Source organism: Carcharodon carcharias, chromosome 4 (genome assembly GCF_017639515.1).
Source record: "Carcharodon carcharias isolate sCarCar2 chromosome 4, sCarCar2.pri, whole genome shotgun sequence".
Taxonomy (NCBI): domain Eukaryota; kingdom Metazoa; phylum Chordata; class Chondrichthyes; order Lamniformes; family Lamnidae; genus Carcharodon; species Carcharodon carcharias.
The window spans coordinates 149,265,471-149,284,160 of record NC_054470.1 but is presented as its reverse complement, the minus strand read 5'-3'; the positions used below and the strand labels follow the sequence as shown (position 1 = coordinate 149,284,160).

The 18,690-nt window shown below is 39.8% G+C and overlaps 1 protein-coding gene across 3 annotated transcripts in view; it reads left to right on the top strand.

Annotated features, from left to right (window-relative positions):
* xrcc4 (X-ray repair complementing defective repair in Chinese hamster cells 4) overlaps positions 1-18,690 on the top strand; it is a 683,670-nt gene that overhangs the window by 30,531 nt on the left and 634,449 nt on the right. For all 3 annotated transcript variants that reach the window (XM_041186930.1, XM_041186929.1, XM_041186931.1), the window contains exon 3: positions 3,394-3,581. In XM_041186930.1, the coding sequence (XP_041042864.1) occupies positions 3,394-3,581 (188 nt within the window). The remainder of the gene's footprint in view (positions 1-3,393; positions 3,582-18,690) is intronic.

The window sequence follows — 18,690 nt, the reverse complement described above, 5'->3', positions numbered from 1 at the left end:
GAAATAATTTCTCCTCATCACTGCTTTAAATGGTTGACCCTTTATTTTTAAACAGTGACCCCTAGTTCTAGATTCTCCCACAAGAGGAAGCACCCTTTCCACATCCGTCCTGACAAGCCCCTTCAGTATCTTATATGTTTCAAGCAAGTCACCTCTTAATCTTCTAAACTCCTGTGGATACAAGCCTAGCCTTTCCAAACTTTCCTCATAAGACAGCCTGCCCATTCCAGGTATTAGTCTAGTAAACCTTCTCTGAACTGTTTCCAACACATTTATATCCTTCCTTAAATAAGGAGACCAATACTGTGCACAGTATTCCAGATGTCCTCTCACCAATGCCCTGTATAACCGAAGCATAACCTCTCTACTTTTGTATTCAGTTCCCCTCACAATAAACAATAGCATTCTATGAGCTTTTCTAATTACTTGCTGTACCTGCATACTAATCTTTTGCGATTCATGCACTAGGACACCCACATCCCTGTGCATCTCAGGGCTCTGCAATCTCTTACCATTTAGATAATATGCTTCTTTTTTATTCTTCCTGCCAAAATGGACGATTTCACATTTCCCCACATTATACTCTATTTGCAGATCTTTGCCTACTCATTTAAATAGTAACCAAGTGGAGATAATGGCAGTGGAATCCGTTTGGTATGGACTTCACTTCTCAAATGTAAAACCATGTTTTGAAATGCATACCAAGTACCTGAATAGTGATTGAGACTTTTTAAAAAAAATTGTTTAACTTTGAAGATGAAAGAATTAAAAATTTAAGCAAAAGATCATGTTTTATTTGTGCTCTGGTCATGCCTGTTTTGTTGAACAGCAGAATTTGCATGCTAAATTCAACCCTTTGAATGTTGCTTGACGGTAGGCAATTAATTAGCACAACAAAAACAAAAATAGCTGGAAAAGCTCAGCAGGTCTGACAGCATCTGCGGAGAGGAATACAGTTAATATTTCAAGTCCATGTGACTCTTCATCAGAATTATTTAGTACTTTAGTAAAAACTTAGTTTGGAGTGAATTTCCAGTATATTGACTTTGGTATGCCAGAAATCCAGGAATCCAGAGGAGAGAACAGACTTATGTGGCATACTATAAGTGATGCAGTCATTTCTCCTCCTTCTTCATACAATTTCCTAAGTTGGAAAGGAAACCATTTTAAAATCAGTATAATGATTATACAAATGGATCATTACTTCATAAAAGAGTGGAGAAATGACCTTGATGGGCATGCTGCTTTAAATCTGCTTCTAGAAAGCACAATCTGTGACTGTGTGCTTCTCCTTGATGTTTGCATGGATTTTGTTTGTCTTTATTGTGGCATCAACATTGTTTGGGCAGTGCCCGTAAAAGAAAACCTGTCAGGCTCTGTTAATGGGTGCAATTTCTATCTGCGCTTTGCCCAAATGATGCTTGGCAATAAAGATGAAACTTTATTGTGATAAAAGAGATGTGCTGTGAAAGATGTGCAGAATAACTAAGCTCAACCCAAATTAATTTGTTGCATTGATGCAAATGTAATCCTGTTAAAACTTCTATATTGTTGCAAAGACACAAAAACTTATTGTGAAGGTAAAACATCTGTGCTGCAGATTCAATCCTGCATCAGTTTTATCAGTGAGTCTTGTGCACTTGAACTTTTCATAAAATTATGTGCAATGAATTAAGCCATAAATAATATGGATTGTATTTTGCTATGTCAAAGCTTTAACTGGACAAAACTAAATTTGTTTTATGATTTTCATGTAAGCAGAAAATGACTCAATTTAGCAAGAGAAGCTGATGCTTTTGAAACTTTTCTCTATAATTGAGGATAAAATATTCTTGCTGAATGAAGTTGTGTAGAGGCTGGAACTCATGGGAAGCCTATCTTTCTGATTTGAATTTAATTTATTCCAAATATGTTAAATATGGAGTTTCTTCCAAAGTAGGTGCTGGTCGACTGGTCAACTAAAGATATAGCATGAATATAAATACTTCACGTCAGTGCAATTATCATTGATGAGGTGCTTTCAGTTAGACTCTTTTCTCAGCATAGTTTAAAAGATGAAATTGCATTTTTTCCAAATTGTACTTGAGTATCGCTTGCTGATTTGCATTGGCTCTTCATCCACCAAGGCTTTGATTTTCTAATCCTTGTTTTCAGAATCTTTATGGCCTCATCCCTCCCTAACTCTAAACCTCTTCTAGCCATCCTTGCATTCCTCTAGGCTGGCATCTTGCACATCCCAGATTTTCTTCAGTCTGCCTTGGTGGCTTTGCCTTCAGTTGCTAAGACCCTAACCTCTGAATTCCCTTCCAAACCTCTCCACCCATCTACTTGTTTTTCTCCCTTTAAGATGCTCCTTAAAACCTACGAATTTCAAACTTTTACTCGCTTGTCCTAACATAATCCTAAGTAGCTTGGTTTCGAACTTTGCTAATGCTCCAGTGGAACAGGCTAATGGGACTGATTGGCCTATTTCTGTTCCTGTGTTCCAATGTGAAGCACCTTGTGACATTTACTATTTTAAAGATAATACATAAATGCCAATTTTGTATCTATTGTATCGTTAAAGTTCTGTTTCACTACAGGTCAGTTACAGCTCCTGTGCAAGTAGTTCAGATTATGACATTATTTATTCCCCTTCTGTCAGTAGAACTCTCCTGCAGTACAGAATAATGTAACGCATATATATCAAGCTAAAATTTTCTAACAGCTTCAGTAAACTCACAACTGGTAAAGCTGTGAAAGAAAATGGTTGTGACAACTTTGGGTGAAACTTAACCTAACTCGCTGTGCGGAAAAACTGTGGGAACACATGGAATACCTGTTTTACAACCTGTCTAATATTACTCCCCATTGATGTAGAGTAAAGTCAGGTGGGGCATAAAACTAGCGCTGCATCCAATCTTGTCAGAGTTCAGATGATGGATTAGGTTAAAATTTCAGCCCTTATATCTTAAATGGTATTTAATTGAAGGACAGAAAACATTTTAAGTACGTAAAAACCTAAAGTGGAAAATCCAAATGTTGAAGGTATAGTATTTTTGGTGCATTCTTGGGGTGTTGGAGATGTGATCCTTCAGAAAATTTTGCATTCTGGCTCACTTTAATACTTCACAATTTATACAATTTTTTGAGAAAAAAGAAAACCAAAATGACATTCATATTTTTAACAGAATAATGTCCACAAGCGTTATCTCAGGAATAACTTGACCCGATCTAAACCCATTTTAGAAACGCTTTAGCTCATCCAGCTCCACTATGCTTTAACACAACAGCGTCTTGCATTGATGTATAGCTTTTAATATAGACAGCATCCAAAGCATGGTTTTATTTAGTGATTAACAAAATTAAAGATGAAATTGTCTGGCACATTTAATTTGCCAATTCTACTTACAGTGTCAGATAATCAAGTAACAATGGAAGCAAAAGAGGCTGAAATGGACAGAGAAAAATATGTGGATGAACTTCAACAAGCATTGACAACAGGTGAAGAAACAGTGAGAAACTACAGCTTTGACTTTTCTAAGGATAACGACGAGGAAGTTTTCCATTTTTCATATGAAAAGCTTTTACAAGACATCTCAGTAAGTACAGTTTTGTTTTGTAGTTCCAGATCAATGGTTTTATTTAGGTGAAAGGATAAATAGGAATGTTGTAGTAACTGTTCACCTGGTTTTGAAGGAATGTCTTTGCTAATATTCTGGTCAGCGTAAATGGATGATTATTTATCAATGTGCTTTTCAAACTTGGAGAAACATAATTGTACAAAGACATTTCTCCTAATCCTCTGATTTACACAGATGGACACAAATCAATGAAAATAGAACATATTAGCTCCTGGTATGGACATACAGACATATTTTTAATTCTGTGTCTCAGATTTTAATTTTCTAGTCTGTGTATTTAAGATTGTTGGAGGTGTTATATATTGGTGTTTCTTTTGGAACCTGTGTTAGAAGTACAGTGTTATTTTTAAAATGGACATGTGTCAATGCCCTCATTCTGTGTCAATGTCCTATTAATTTAATTAATTCAGATTCTAGCCTGATTACATTAAAACAGCAGATCATAGATCTTTTAAAAAGAATACAGCAATCTCAGTTGATGCCATTATCTTCTTTTAGCCCCTCTGCTCTCCCCATCTCTACTATTTTAGCCCCCTCGCACATGCTTTCCTTTGCCTGTTGTTGTACTCAATTTTCTGCCATTTTTAAATTTTGCCTTGCAATATCCTGATATCATGGATAGTGATTGCAACAGTACTTCAGAAGTACTTCATTGACTGTGAATCACTGGGACATTTTGTTATACATGTTTTTTTTCTTGTTTAAAAAAATTGATTATTTAAAAAAAATATTTGCACATGCTAATGTTCCAAAGAGAGAGCTGAAATTTACAAACTATCTTACCATTAAAAACATATCACTTTTAGAATGTGTTATGATCCTAGGCCACACCCCCAAGTTGTTGGTAATATCTGGTTAGGGACCAATAACGTTTTGTTTAAAGTAGACAAAGTTTGAGATTTAAGACACTCAGTGAATAAAGCTTCAAGATTCCATGCGTTTTGAATGAACAAAAATAAACTTTACCATACTATACTATACAGAAAAATATAAGTTTACAATATCTATCTTATACTCTAACATTCAGGTTTACTATGAGGCACATATAAATTATCAGTCAAGTTTGTCGAACACATCACACCGCACAATAAATGCCAATTGTGACTAAAACAAACTCCACGGATTTCTAAACAACCCACCCAGACATCATTGACACTGTGAGTCAATCTACCTCACTAAAACTGCATCTCTCTCATGAGGGCTTCTAATCCTCACCTTCGAAGATCTGGCCTTGGAATTCTCTCCATAAGTTGCTCCAACTCGTACGGCTTCAACAACATCCAACTTGCAAGGTTTCAATCTCGCCTCCCGAGATTCTGTTCCCCTGAACTCCTGCATCTACACTCAAGCACCAACTCGCCAGCATAATTTCAAGTATTCGGCCATGCCAGCAACAGCCCACAGCACGGAGTCCCCAACCTTCGGCTGCCTCCATGGATTTTCAGGGCTTTTGTTTGAGCTCACTTCATTTAACGTCTGCTACCTGCAGCCCTTTTCTTATTTGGAGCTTTTTTTCTCTGCTCCTCTCTCTTTAACTTAACTGGGACCTGTTTCTATCTCCTGTCTCTGTCCCCCGTCTTGGACTCTTTAAAGGACCTTTTCCTGTCCCCTCTCCCCATCCCTTACCTGGGACACAAGTCTTACAGGGTGCTTCACTCCCAGTCATCTGATTCGGGTTTTCGCACCATTTCCTTATGCATAAGCACACTGAGCCTAAAGAACGTAAAAATGCCGATCTGCTCATGTGCAGCCCACTCCCGATCTACGCATATGCAAAAGCTCTGAGATCTGTTGGGAGTTGAAGTTCCCGACCTCCGCTCTCAACATTAAAGTAAGTTTGGATTTCATAAAAATGTTTTTATTGAAATGGTAATATGCATTTCTTTGACAGTAATGTGAGGTTTTATGTTGTAACTTGGCAATTTATTATGGTGCTTAGCAAATCATAAATAAAGTTTATTTGAGATATTTTCTCATCAGATGCTAGGAATAAGAATGAAGGACCTGTACATATATTCTGCATGTGCCCATAAATAATAAAGATTATTAAAGGTATTTTCATATTTTAGTAAAGGGTTACAGGTGAATTTTTCTTGTTGATGTTCAAGTCGATCTGCTAGGAAAAGTACTTGTTTGTGTGATTGCAAAGGCAGCATTCTGCATGTATCACTCCATGATGCCTATCTGTCATACTTCTCATTAGACCCTTTCATAGTGGTATACTGAGATCTGTCAAGGAAGTAGTTTCCATTAATCAAATGGAGATTAATTTTTGTCAAACCACTAACTTTTGGGAAGGCAGTACTGAAATTAATGTTGGATTTTTTTGCTAGAAGCTGGAATTAACATATGAATATGTGCATTATCAGCATTTACCTACAAAAGCCAGAATTCCAGCTATTACAGTCAGTTAAAGGGAAGGCTGGAAGTCCAGGGAACTGGGTGGTGGATTGCTGTACTAAATGAAGTATAGAGGACATATTTCTGTTTAAATATTACCCATCATCCCATTATTAGTTATTTGCTGAAGCTCATTTCTCTGTCTCAAGGAACTATGGCCTATCAAGCTATTGCAAAAAAATGGATTGGATTACACTTTGGTTTTAAAATACAAACATCTCGTATCCTTCCCACTCAATCTCCTGAATGCCACCTAAGTAAATAGCTAGAGTTCAACACAAAGTCAAAATACTGCAGATGCGGGAAATCTAACATAAAAACATAAAAAGCTTGAAATTCTCAGCAGGTCAGGCAGCATCTGTCGAGAAAAAAACAGCTAATGTTTCAGGTTGATGACTTTTCATCAGAACACTGTTGAAATGTCATTGACCAGAAGGGTTAACTCTGCTTTTCTCGCTACAGATGCTACCTGATCTGAATATTTTCAGCATTTTCTGTTTTTATTTTAGCTGGAGGATAAGAACTCCATCTGAGGATAAGAACTCCAGCCCTGTCTGAGCAGAGACAAATTATCAATAAAACAACATATAAGAAAATGGAAGCAATGTTGACCTTAATTTGGACATATATCCATCAGTGTTATTTGTAAAGTGGTGAGTTAGCACTCATCAACAACTCTGATAACATGATAACATGAGTACTGAAAATAAAGTAGGGCCGTATATAAAAGAAGAAAGTCTATACATTTGTGACCTTTTATGTCTTTGATTATTAAAAGTACCATGACTAAAACTGCTTAAAGGATTGCTGTGCCCACAAGCTTTTCCATATGTCTATGAAGTGACTGCTGATTATGTTCGTCAATACGCATCAGATTGAGGACAAGGTTATCTACGTTATAACAAGAGGCTGCATCATGAAGCATAAACATATAATTAAGATTGACCACAAAATAGATTTTTGGGAATTGCAAGTCTGAGGTAAGTGATAAGTCACTTCATTAAAACATCAGTGGCCTTCGTGCAGTTGGTGCACAGGAAGGCAGTTGTGTGTCACCACCAGCTGCAGTACAAACTGGGCCACCCACACACCAGTCTCAGTGAGGGGCCACCAAAGATTGTAGACTGACCATTCAAACCACTGCCACCTAAACAAACACCACAGCACACCCATGGAGTTAGCCCATGATCTAATTAGGTTTAATAGTTATTAATCATAGGCTACATGAATGTCATGAGGTAGGAGTAACTTTTATTAGCTGCATACAAAACTTTGAAGACAAATAATACTTTCCCTGCAAGTGAAATGATAGTGTTAACAAAATAGCTTTCCAATAGTGTTTTGTCTTGAAAGTATTCATTTTGTACTGATGGAAAAATTCTCCAGTCTGGGAAACTTCACTTGTGTCTTTTGAAGCTCTGCATTAAATTGTAGCCTATTCCCTTCCAACCAACCACTATATTTTTTGCTTCGATAAGTGAACATTTGAATGCTAACTAAATTATCGCATGCATGTCAGTTTTGCTGCGAATTAAGAATTATTCTGTAATTGGGGTATATTTTCTAACTCTTAATAATTATTCAAAATTACACATCTGTGCAAAGTATTTCTCAAATCTTCAATCAACAAACTATAATTATAAGGATAAATAAGATAACAGAGAACTTTGCGATGAGCCCTGCTTTTCATTTGTGTTCATAAACTAGATACTTGGTTCAGGGGTAATGGGTGCCCTGGACTTGGTGCAAGTTAGGATACGACAGCAGACCTTTGGATGAGTTCAAATTTACATAGGGTGCAAGGTGGCAGATTGGCTAGGAGAGCATTAAACTGGTCAAGTCTCATGGTAACAGGCATGAGGGAGGGTTTCAGCAGCAGATGTGTTGAGGCAGGGACATCTTATGACGGGGTGGAAGAAGGCAGTTTTGGTGATGGAGTAAATATGGTCAAGAAGGTTTTTTCAGGATTAAATAGAACAGCATGGAGAGAACAACTTATATGGTGCATTTAATGTGGAAAAACTACAAGTTCTAGGGTGTTCCACAAATGAAGTAGATGGGGAAACAGGGAGAGTGATAAAAAAATTGGCCAAGAAAGTTATTTTGAGACATTTTAAAAGAGGAAAATGAAATGAAGTTGCAAGGCTTCAGGGATGGAGTTCCAGGTGATGGGCTAAGACAGTTGAATGCTTTGCCATCAGTGGTGGGGCACATGGAGGGGGCGAAACACATGAGGCCAAATTCAAAAGGATAGGGTGTTCATGAGGATGGAGGAGCTTGCAGTTAAAAGGCAGTGCAGGGTGGGATTCTGAGGCGGCCACAGTGCTTTAATTTTGGGGCAGGATATAGGCAGCTGCATTTTGGACAAAACTGCTGTTACTGGAGGATGGAAACCCAACAAAGGGTCCATTAAAATAATCAAGTCAATAAGGGGCTGAATCTTTGCCTGTTCCAGTAGACCTCCACTGTGACTCTGGCAGCAGTTTGCTGAAACAGCTATAAACTTGAGACATGAATCAGCTGTGTTCCTGTGATGGGGCAAAGTTTGTGCGATGGCCTTATGGGGATCTATCAATGTAAAAGGGATTAGTGACCCAAGGACAGGGATCCCTTATGATGGGGGTTTCTGCGCCACTGCTTCGTAGGATCTGGTGTAATTTAGAGTGAGAAGAATTGTATCAGCCTGTTGAATACTTCCACCAGGGAAATTGTTTTCCTGGTTACTTCACCCCCTGTGAAGAAGGCAACCTACTACATCTTCCAACTTTTCAAGAGGGAGGTGGCTCCTTGAGTCTGATTATTCAGTTTCTTCATGGCTGTTCCATATCTTAAATCCATTTCCCTGCCTTTGTCCCACATTCCCTCATGCCCTTACCTAACAAAAGAAAATCTATCAATATTAGTTTTGAAATTTTCAATTGACCCAATTCCAATGCCATTTGAGGGAGAGTTCCAAATTTTCACTAATTTTTGTTTGAAAAAATGCTTCCTGTATTTGAAAAAGAGCGCGGATCTTGAAGGCAGGTCAGTTGAAAAAGAGCGCGGAGATTGAAAATAAAAGGAGGGGAAGCTAAAGAGGAGCGGCCAGTGTGTGAGCGGCCAGTGTGTGAGCGGCCAGTGTGTGAGCGGCCAGTGTGTGAGCGGCCAGTGTGTGAGCGGCCAGTGTGTGAGTGGCCCAGTGAAGGAGTGGAGCTTTGAGGCTTTGGCTCGAGAGGCTTAGGCGAGCAGAAGCTGAGGACGAGCTTGCTCCCAGTGGGGTAGGGCCGGGTAAAGTCCTTTGAATAAATTAGGAGTAGGTAATGAAGGCAGCAGTTGGGGCAGTCGAGTGCTCCAAATGCAGCATATGAGAAGTCATGGACAGCACAATTGTCCCTGATGACTACACCTGCAAAAGGTGCATCCAGCTGCAGCTTCTGAGAAGCCGAGTTAGGGAACTGGAGCTGGATGAATTTCGGATCATTCGGGAGGCAGAGGCAGTAATAGACAGGAGTTTCAGGGAGACAGTCACCCCTAAAAGTCAGGAGGCAGGCAGCTGGGTGAATGTCAGGAGAGAGAAGGGGAATAGACAGAAAGAGCAGAGAATCCCTGTGGCCGTTCCCATCAACAATAGGTATACCGTTTTGGATACTGTTGGTGGGGATGACCTACCAGGAACAAGTTGTAGTGGTCGCGTCTCTGGCACGGAGACTGGACCCTCAGCTCAGAAAGGAGGGAGGGAAAAGAGGACAGCAGTAGTGATAGGGGATTCGGTAGTTAGGGGGACAGATAGGAGGTTCTGTGGGACAGATCGAGAATCCCGGATGGTCTGTTGCCTCCCTGGTGCCAGGGTTCGCGATATCTCGGATCGAGTCCTCAATGTTCTCAGGAGGGAGGGTGAGCAGCCAGATGTCGTGGTCCATGTGGGGATCAATGACGTGGATAGGAAGGAGGAGGAGGTCCTGCAAAGAGAGTTTAGGGAGTTAGGTGCAAAGTTGAAGGACAGGACCTCCAGGGTTACAATCTCAGGGGTGCTACCTGTGCCACGTGCTAGTGAGGCTAGAAATAGGAGGATAATGCAGCTAAATACGTGGCTAAGGAGATGGTGCAGGAGGGAGGGCTTCATGTTTCTGGACAATTAGGCTCTGTTCCAGGGAAGGTGGGACCTGTTCCGACAGGATGGTTTGCACCTGAAATGGAGGGGGACTAACATCCTTGCGGGTAGGTTTGCTAGTGCTGCTCCGGGGCATTTAAACTAGATTTGCAGGGGGAGGGGAACCAGAGTGTTAGAGCAGATAGTGAGGTGGCGGAGGATAAAGGTCAAGCAAGGAATGCATGTATAGACAGAAATCAAAGGTCTGTTCATGATAGAAATGTTCTCAGGTGCATCTATTTCAATGCAAGGAGTATTGTTGGAAAGGCAGATGAGCTTAGGGCATGGATTGACAAGTGGGATTACGACATTATTGCTATTAGTGAGACTTGGTTGCAAGAGGGGCAGGACTGGCAGCTCAATGTTCCGGGGTTCCGTTGTTTCAGACGTGATAGCGGGGGAGGGATGAAAGGGGGAGGAGTGGCATTACTAGTCAGGGAAAATATCACAGCTGTGCATAAGCAGGACAGCCCAGAGGGTTCGTCTACAGAGGCCATATGGGTGGAGCTGAGGAATGGGAAAGGTGTGACCACACTAATAGGGTTGTATTATAGACTGTCCAATAATCAGAGAGAATTGGAGGAGCAAATCTGTAGAGAGATGGCAGACCGATTTAAAAACAGAAAGTTGTGATGGTAGGAGATTTTAACTTTCCACATATTGACTGGGACTCCCATACTGTAAAAGGGCTGGATGGCTTGGAGTTTGTCACATGTGTTCAGGAAAGTTTTCTAAATCAATATATAGAGGTACCAACGAGAGAGGATGCAATACTTGATCTCCTATTAGGGAACCAGACAGGTCAGGTGACAGAAGTATGTGTAGGCGAACATTTTCGGTCCAGTGACCACAATGTCATTAGTTTTAAGCTAATTATGGATAAGGATAGGTCTGGTCCTCGAGTTGTGATTCTAAATTGGCGAAAGGCCAATTTTGTGGAAATGAGAAAGGATCTAGGAAGAGTGGATTGGGCTAAGTTGTTTTCTGGCAAGGATGTGTTCAGTAAGTGGAAGGCATTCAAAGGCGAAATTTTGAGAGTACAGAGTTTGCATGTTCCTGTCAGGATTAAAGGCAAAGTTAACAGGCATAGGGAACCTTGGTTTTCTAGGGATATTGGCGATCTGGTTAAGAAGAAGGTAGAGGTGTATAGCAGGTATAGGCAACAAGGAGCAAATGAGGTACTTGTAGAGTATAGAAAATGTAAGAAAATACTAAAAAAGGAAATCAGGAAGGCAAAAAGAAGACATGAGGTTGCTTTGGCAGATAATCTGAGGTAAAGCCAAAGGGTTTCTACTAGTATATTAAGAGTAAAAGGATAGTAAGGGACACAATTGGTCCCCTTGAAGATCAGAGTGGTCGGCTATGTGTGGAGCCTCACGAGATAGGGGAGATCTTAAACAGTTTGTTTTGCATCTGTATTTACTCAGGAAATTGGCATAGTGTATAAGGAAGGAAGGGAAACAAACAGTAGTGTCATGGAACATATAGAGATTAAAAAGGAGGAAGTGCTTGCTGCCTTACAGCGAATAAAGGTAGATAAATCCCCCGGGTCTGACATGATATTCCCTCGGACCTTGAGGGAGACTAGTATAGAAATTGCAGGAGCCCTGGCAGGAATATTTAAAATGTCCTTAGCCACGGGTGAGGTGCCGTTGGATTGGAGGGTAGCTCATGTTCCTTTGTTTAAAAAAGGCTCCAAAAGTAAACCAGGTAATTACAGGCCAGTGAGCTTGACGTCAGTAGTAGGTAACTTATTGGAAGGTGTTCTGAGAGATCGGATATGTAATTATTTGGACAGCCAAGGGCTGATTAAGAATAGTCAGCATGGCTTTGTGCATGGTAGGTCATGTTTAACGAACCTTATAGAGTTTTTCGAGGAGGTTACCAAGAAAGTAGATGAAGGAAAGGCTGTGGATGTTGTCTACATGGACTTTAGTAAGGCCTTTGACAAGGTCCCACATGGGAGGTTAGTTCAGAAGGTTCAGACACTTGGTATCCATGGAGAGGTTGTAAACTGGATTCGAAATTGGCTGTGTGGGAGAAGACAGAGAGTGGTAGTGGATGATTGCTTCTCAGACTGGAGGTCTGTGACTAGTGGTGTGCCTCAGGGATCTGTCCTGGGAACATTGTTGTTTGTTGTCTATTTCAATGATTTGGATGATAATGTGGTGAATTGGATCAGCAAGTTTGCTGATGACACTAAGATTGGAGGTGTTGTGGACAACGAGGAAGGCTTTCAAAGCTTGCAGAGAGCTCTGGACCAACTGGAAAAACGGGCCAGAAAATGGCAGATGGAATTTAATGCGGAAAAGTATGAGGTGTTGCATTTTGGAAGGTCAAACCAAGGTAGGACATACACAGTAAATGGTAGGGCACTGAGGAGTGCAGAGAAACAAAGGGATCTGGGAGTTCAGATACATAATTCCCTGAAAGTGGCGTCACAGGTTGGCAGGGTTGTAAAGAAAGCTTTTGGCATACTGGCCTTCATAAATCAAAGTATTGAGTATAGGAGTTGGGATGTTATGGTGAAGTTGCATAAGACATTGGTGAGGCCAACTTTGGAGTATTGTGTGCAGTTCTGGTCGCCTAACTACAAGAAGGATATCAGTAAGATTGAGAGAGTGCAGAGAAGATTTACTAGGATGTTGCAGGGAAAGATTAAACAGGTTAGGGCTTTATTCCTTGGAGCGTAGAAGAATGAGGGGAGATTTGATAGAAGTTTACAAAATTATGAGGGGTATAGACAGAGTAAATGCGAATAGGCTCTTTCCACTTAGATTAGGAGAGATAAACACGAGAGGATATGGCTTTAGGGTGAAGGGGGAAAGATTTAGGGGGAACATTAGGGGGAACTTCTTCACTCAGAGAGTGGTGAGAGTGTGGAACGAGCTACCATCTGACGTGGTAAATGCGGACTCACTCTTAAGTTTTAAGAATAAATTGGAAAGATACATGGATGAGAGAGGTCTGGAGGGTTATGGACTAGGTGCAGGTCAGTAGGACTAGCGGAATGGCCTGTTTTCTGTGCTGTGGTGTTCTATGGTTCTATATTCACTCCCACCAAAGCTGAACTCTAATTTTAAGATTATGCCCTTTTATTCTGGACTTTCTACATCTAGGCAATAAAATGCCGTTCTAATTTAAAATACCTTGAATAGACCTCAACTTTCTTAGCTCGAGGGAATACAAGCCAAGTTTATGCAGCCTATCCCCATCATTCTGGCAAATTTGCCCTGTACGCTTTCCAAGGCTAACATGCTCTCTTATGGTACTATCACATTGTGCAAACTATTTCGGATGAGTTTAGAAATGAGTGTGAAAACTAGTCATTAATGTTGAGAAGCCCTTGTTTGGGCTGGAGGAATGTTGAGTTAAATTTTCAGACATTTGGACATCAATACTTTCACTGGTGATATTCAGTGAGCAGTAATCACACACACATCTTTTTTCCATCTGTTCCATTTTTTGCTATTTCAAAATTCATTACCTTATCTTTTCCACATTAACGCTCATCTATCTTTGTTATTTGATCTTGGGGTGTGTACAGCTCTAGCAAAGCCACCTTTATTGCCATCAGGAGAAGGTGGTGGTGAGCTTCATTTTTAATTGGTTAATTGGTCCAGATCTCAAAAGCTGCTAATTTTCACTTGTCAGCTCATCACATTAACATATTTCATAATAAGCACGCAAGAATTGCTCTCATTCATGATATTTATGAACGTGTTAACAGGTGCTCCCTATGAGACTCCAGGAATCACTGCCCCCTAGATTGGGTTATTGCCAGATTGGTTTGTTGCCATTTAACATCACTTTCTGTTTCCAATTGCAGAGTTGTTTTTTCAATCAAATAAGTTCAAGGACATTACTTGAAATACATAAATGAGCTAAATACATTTGTTAGTGTGGCACTAAGCCATGCTGACCAGCAGATATTAGTTTTGGTATGTAAGAGAGATAGTGTGCATTTACATTTTTTTGAATAGAGCATTCAAGAAGTGGGGTGAAAACTGACACCTGTCTATCAGCTACCAAGCAATATGTTTATATTGCTAATAAAATTGGTGCTATGAAAGGGGTTTTATTGTTTGAAGAGGCTGGTGTTACAATTAAAATTTACATTCAATGGGCGATGATAGATATAACTTTAGTTTTTGAGTGTGCAGAGCTGAGGCAATGTGAGATCAAAAGGCAGCTGTAAGCCTCCAACTGTCTCTACAGGAACCAAAGTGAAAGAAACCTCATTTTGAATTCGTAAGGTGAAAATGCTTTGCCTGGTGTTTGGTTAAGTCTATTAGTTGCTGTTGCCTTAATGGTGATTAGTTTGGGAATTTGTTAAAAGTTATGATAGTAGTAATTTGTAGCCATGTGCATATATATATCTTAACCTGTGTAAATTAATAAAATGTTTCATTTAGTTTCAGGTAAAACCTTGAGAACTGGTGGTCTGATTCCTGAATTTAGAGTCAGATCTCAAACATAACACTTAAAATTATAGGTTATGACAGTTGTTTAAAGTTTCCTTCTGGGATTTTTAAATAACTCAACTGTACCAACTGCATTGGTCATAACACACGTGCATAAGTTCTATTAGTCTAACTTCCTAGACTCATGAGATCACATGAGGAACATGGTTTCAGTTTTGAGAATCCTCGATTGAAAAGGTTTTTGAGTCATTGGAGAGGGTCTAGAAATGATTGGTAAGAATGAGCCTGGCAGTTGGTGCTTTAAATTAAGAGAAGTTCACAGAACTGATCTTTTCCCATTAACAAGAAGAATACAGAGAGGGGACAAGGTTTGTTAAGAGGAATGGATTAATGCACATGCAAGTTGGTTATTTAACTTGGAATTGAGCACAAAGCTAGCAGTCATGGTATAAAATTAATGAGCCTCAACCAATACTTTGAATTTGAAGAAAATTTATTTCCCGGCAGAATTTTAGATGTTTGGAATATAGTCTGTAGTAAAGCAGTTAATGTTTCTTTGTTTAGCACTTTAAAAAATGGTTAGATATCTGTGTGGTTAAAGAGGTCATTGAGAGTTATAAGGTTAAGTACGGGTGATGATAATTAATTGCTACGTGCAAGAATATATTTCCTGAACACCTGGAACAAGCCACTGGTCTCGGGTGTGATTAGATTTTTTTTGTTGATTTGCTTTTGGGGGACGGAGGCATTTTGCATAACCTTTTCTCAGGAGGTTATATGGATTGGTTCGAGTCTATGTTGGAGCAAATTGCATGTGGTCTGGTAACAATACTTGGAGATAACTTTGTAAAGTAAAAGTGGATTCTAATAGCTATAGAAGAATAAACAGCTGGAACACTTAAATCTATCCTTGTGTCGTATAGATTGTAAAACATATGCCATACTATAATACTTCCCACAGGAAGTTAGTGACGAAGAATTGGAACCATGGATGAACCCGAGATCTACCTGACCTATGTGACCTGGTTCTGTACTAGATAGTACACTCACCAACTGAGTCTTTAGGGATGCCTTGCTCTGAATCTTGTATATCTTAAACAAAAACAGAAACAGAAATACCTGGAAAAACTCAGCAGGTCTGGCAGCATCGGCGGAGAAGAGCACAGTTGACATTTCGAGCCCTCATGACCCTTCAACAGAACTAAGTAAAAATAGGAAAGGGATGAAATATAAGCTGGTTTGGGGGTGGGGGGTAATTGTTGGGACAAGGAGTCAGTAAAAGGTGGAGATAACCAAAAGATGTCACAGAAAAAAGGACAAAGAGGTGTTGAAGGTGGTGATATTATCTAAAGGGCTGTGCTAATTAAGAGTAGAAAGCAGGACAAACAAGGTACTGATAGCTCTAGTGGGGGTGGGGTGGGGTGAAGGAATACTAAAAAGGCTAAAAGGTAGAGATAAACAATGGGTGGAACCACATTTAAAAATAATGGAAATGGGTGGGAAAAGAAAAATCTATATAAATTATTGGAAAAAACAAAAAGGAGGGGGAAGAAACAGAAAGGAGGTGGGGATGGAGGAGAGAGCTCATGATCTAAAATTGTTGAACTCGATATTCAGTCTGGAAGGCTGTAAAGTACCTAGTCCGAAGATGAGGTGCTGTTCCTCCAGTTTGCGTTGAGCTTCACTGGAACAATGCAGCAAGCCAAGGACAGACATGTGGGCATGAGAGCAGGGTGGAGTGTTGAAATGGCAAGCGACAGCGAGGTCGAGGTTATTTTCGTATCTCTCTTTTGCCTTGTTCACCTTCATTGCTTTACATTTCTCTCCTGGTGTTTGACAAGGTGTTTACTAAAACCCGCTTTCACAGCCATATTTCCTTTCTCAATGACTATCTCATTCCTTTAGATATTATCACCACCTTCAACACCTCTTTGTCCTTTTGTCTGTGACATCTTTTGGTTATCTCCACTATTACTGGCTTCTTGTCCCAACAACCGCCTCCCCCACCTTAAACCAGCTTATATTTCACCCCTTTCCTGTTTTTACTTAGTTCTGTTGAAGGGTCATGAGAACTCAAAACGTCAACTGTGCTCTCCTCCGCCGATGCTGCCAGACCTGCTGAGTTTTTCCAGGTATTTCTGTTTCTGTTTTTGTTTTGGATTTCCAGCATCCGCAGTTCTTTGCTTTTATCTTGTGTATCTTAATTTGATAGTAGATCATATTTTTAATCAAGTCTGATTTTTAAGAGAATTTCTCTTGCTTTAAATCAGATTTGTAAGAGAAGTCCTCTTGCTTTAAATCAGACTTTGATGTTTTGGTGATACTATAATTTTAGACCAAAAGTAATGAGGAGAATCCTACTCTCTTTTCATGATCCTTTTTCTTTTTGTATTATCCTGTCATTCTTTGTACCTCCATTCTTTTGGCTTTCCTGTTCTCTGTCATGAATTATTTATTTATTTACCTCATGCTCCTGTTGTCCTACTCTCTTTGTTCTCATTTTGTTGTCTGTACCATCTACAAATTAGTTGTTTTGTGATTTCTTCTGACCATGTTTCAGAAAGTTGCTGCCTAATTCTCCCTGAGGTAATGTGGAGTTTTGTCTTTCTTGCACAGCTGGCATATAATTGTTTTGACCAATAGTCCTGAGAGACAGTGTCTTATATTTTGGCTTCCCAACATAACACCCTGAATTCCCATAGAAATGAATGAGACATGAGGTGGTCTGCAAAATAAATTACTCATTGGACTGGCATTTCAAACTGAATGAGGTAAGTCCTTGCAGTTCTCTCCCCACTTCGTTTGTCAGAGAAACAACAGGCACAGCTCAAATAACAATCTGATTTTGATAGGAGCACAGTTTTATTAATTTATTTCCTAGTTATGTCAAATTATTGTCATAGCATGTTAAATTGTGTAGCAGCTGCTATCTTGTTATGTGTTTGTTAATATTTGATGCTAATGAAAATGCAATAAACGTGCAAATAAACTACTTTTTTTCATATACTTTGGTGTAGCTGGGATGGAATAAGTATGAGATGAAATGTAAAACATGCAGATCAATTGTTAAGTGTTATTTTTCTTAAGTGGTTGAAGCTGATTGACATAGGTGGCAGTCATCATTGTAGTATTGCACACAGGATGTAAAGACCAAATGTAGTATGTTGGCCAAACTGGCTTTGAGTACTGTGAGGCTAATAGCCCAAGTGGGGAATGAATTTAGATAAAGGAGAGGGGTAGGGAAAAGGGGAGAGATAGTGTAAAATTTCCTGAGCTTTGGGGTTCACAGATACCTAAATAAGCAGCCATAAGTAATTTCAGGATGGCTCATTAAGAAACAATGGTTTACATATGATACATTTACTAATTAGACAGAATAAGTATATGATCTATGACACTTGTGGTTTATTGGTTCCCGACGGCAAACAGTTGGCATAGAATGCGTTGATCTCACCATCCTCCTTCTCCTTGTCCACCTTAAGAAGGTGGCTACCAATGATTACTGCAACCTCCCCAGCACTTCAGCAGTATACAATCCCACAGCAGCATATGAACCACCAGGACCTCCCCATATATACCCTTTTTGGGATGCTGGTAGCTTGCCCAGTGTCAGTCACCTATTCAAGCTGCACTGACCAATGGACACAGGGCATGTAATCAAAACGCTAGGGTGGTTACCACCCCTTGTGCATTACCCTGCCTGCGATCAGCTTTTTAGTTTACATCACGTTGAGGGTCATATTCTGGTCCTTTCTAAACACTTGCATAGATAAGGGGACATAAAAGACCCCATCCTAATAGCTTAGGAATGTCAACATGGCACCCTGAACTAAGACTGTTTAGAGGCCAAAGTGTTTAGAAATCCTCTTTCCAGAGAGAGAATCTATGTTGTTTAGAAAATCCTATAAAGATTCTATGTTATTTCTTACGGTAGTGAGAATTTGCAGGATGGGGTTGGGGAAGTTGTGGGAGGATGCATGGGTAGGTGTAGGGGAAAAAAGGAGTGGAGGAACAGGAACTTGGAAGTATTGTGAACTGTGAGGATAGCGTTAAACTTCAAAAGAACATAGGCTGGTGGAATGGGTGGCTAAGTGGCAGATGAAATTTAATGCAG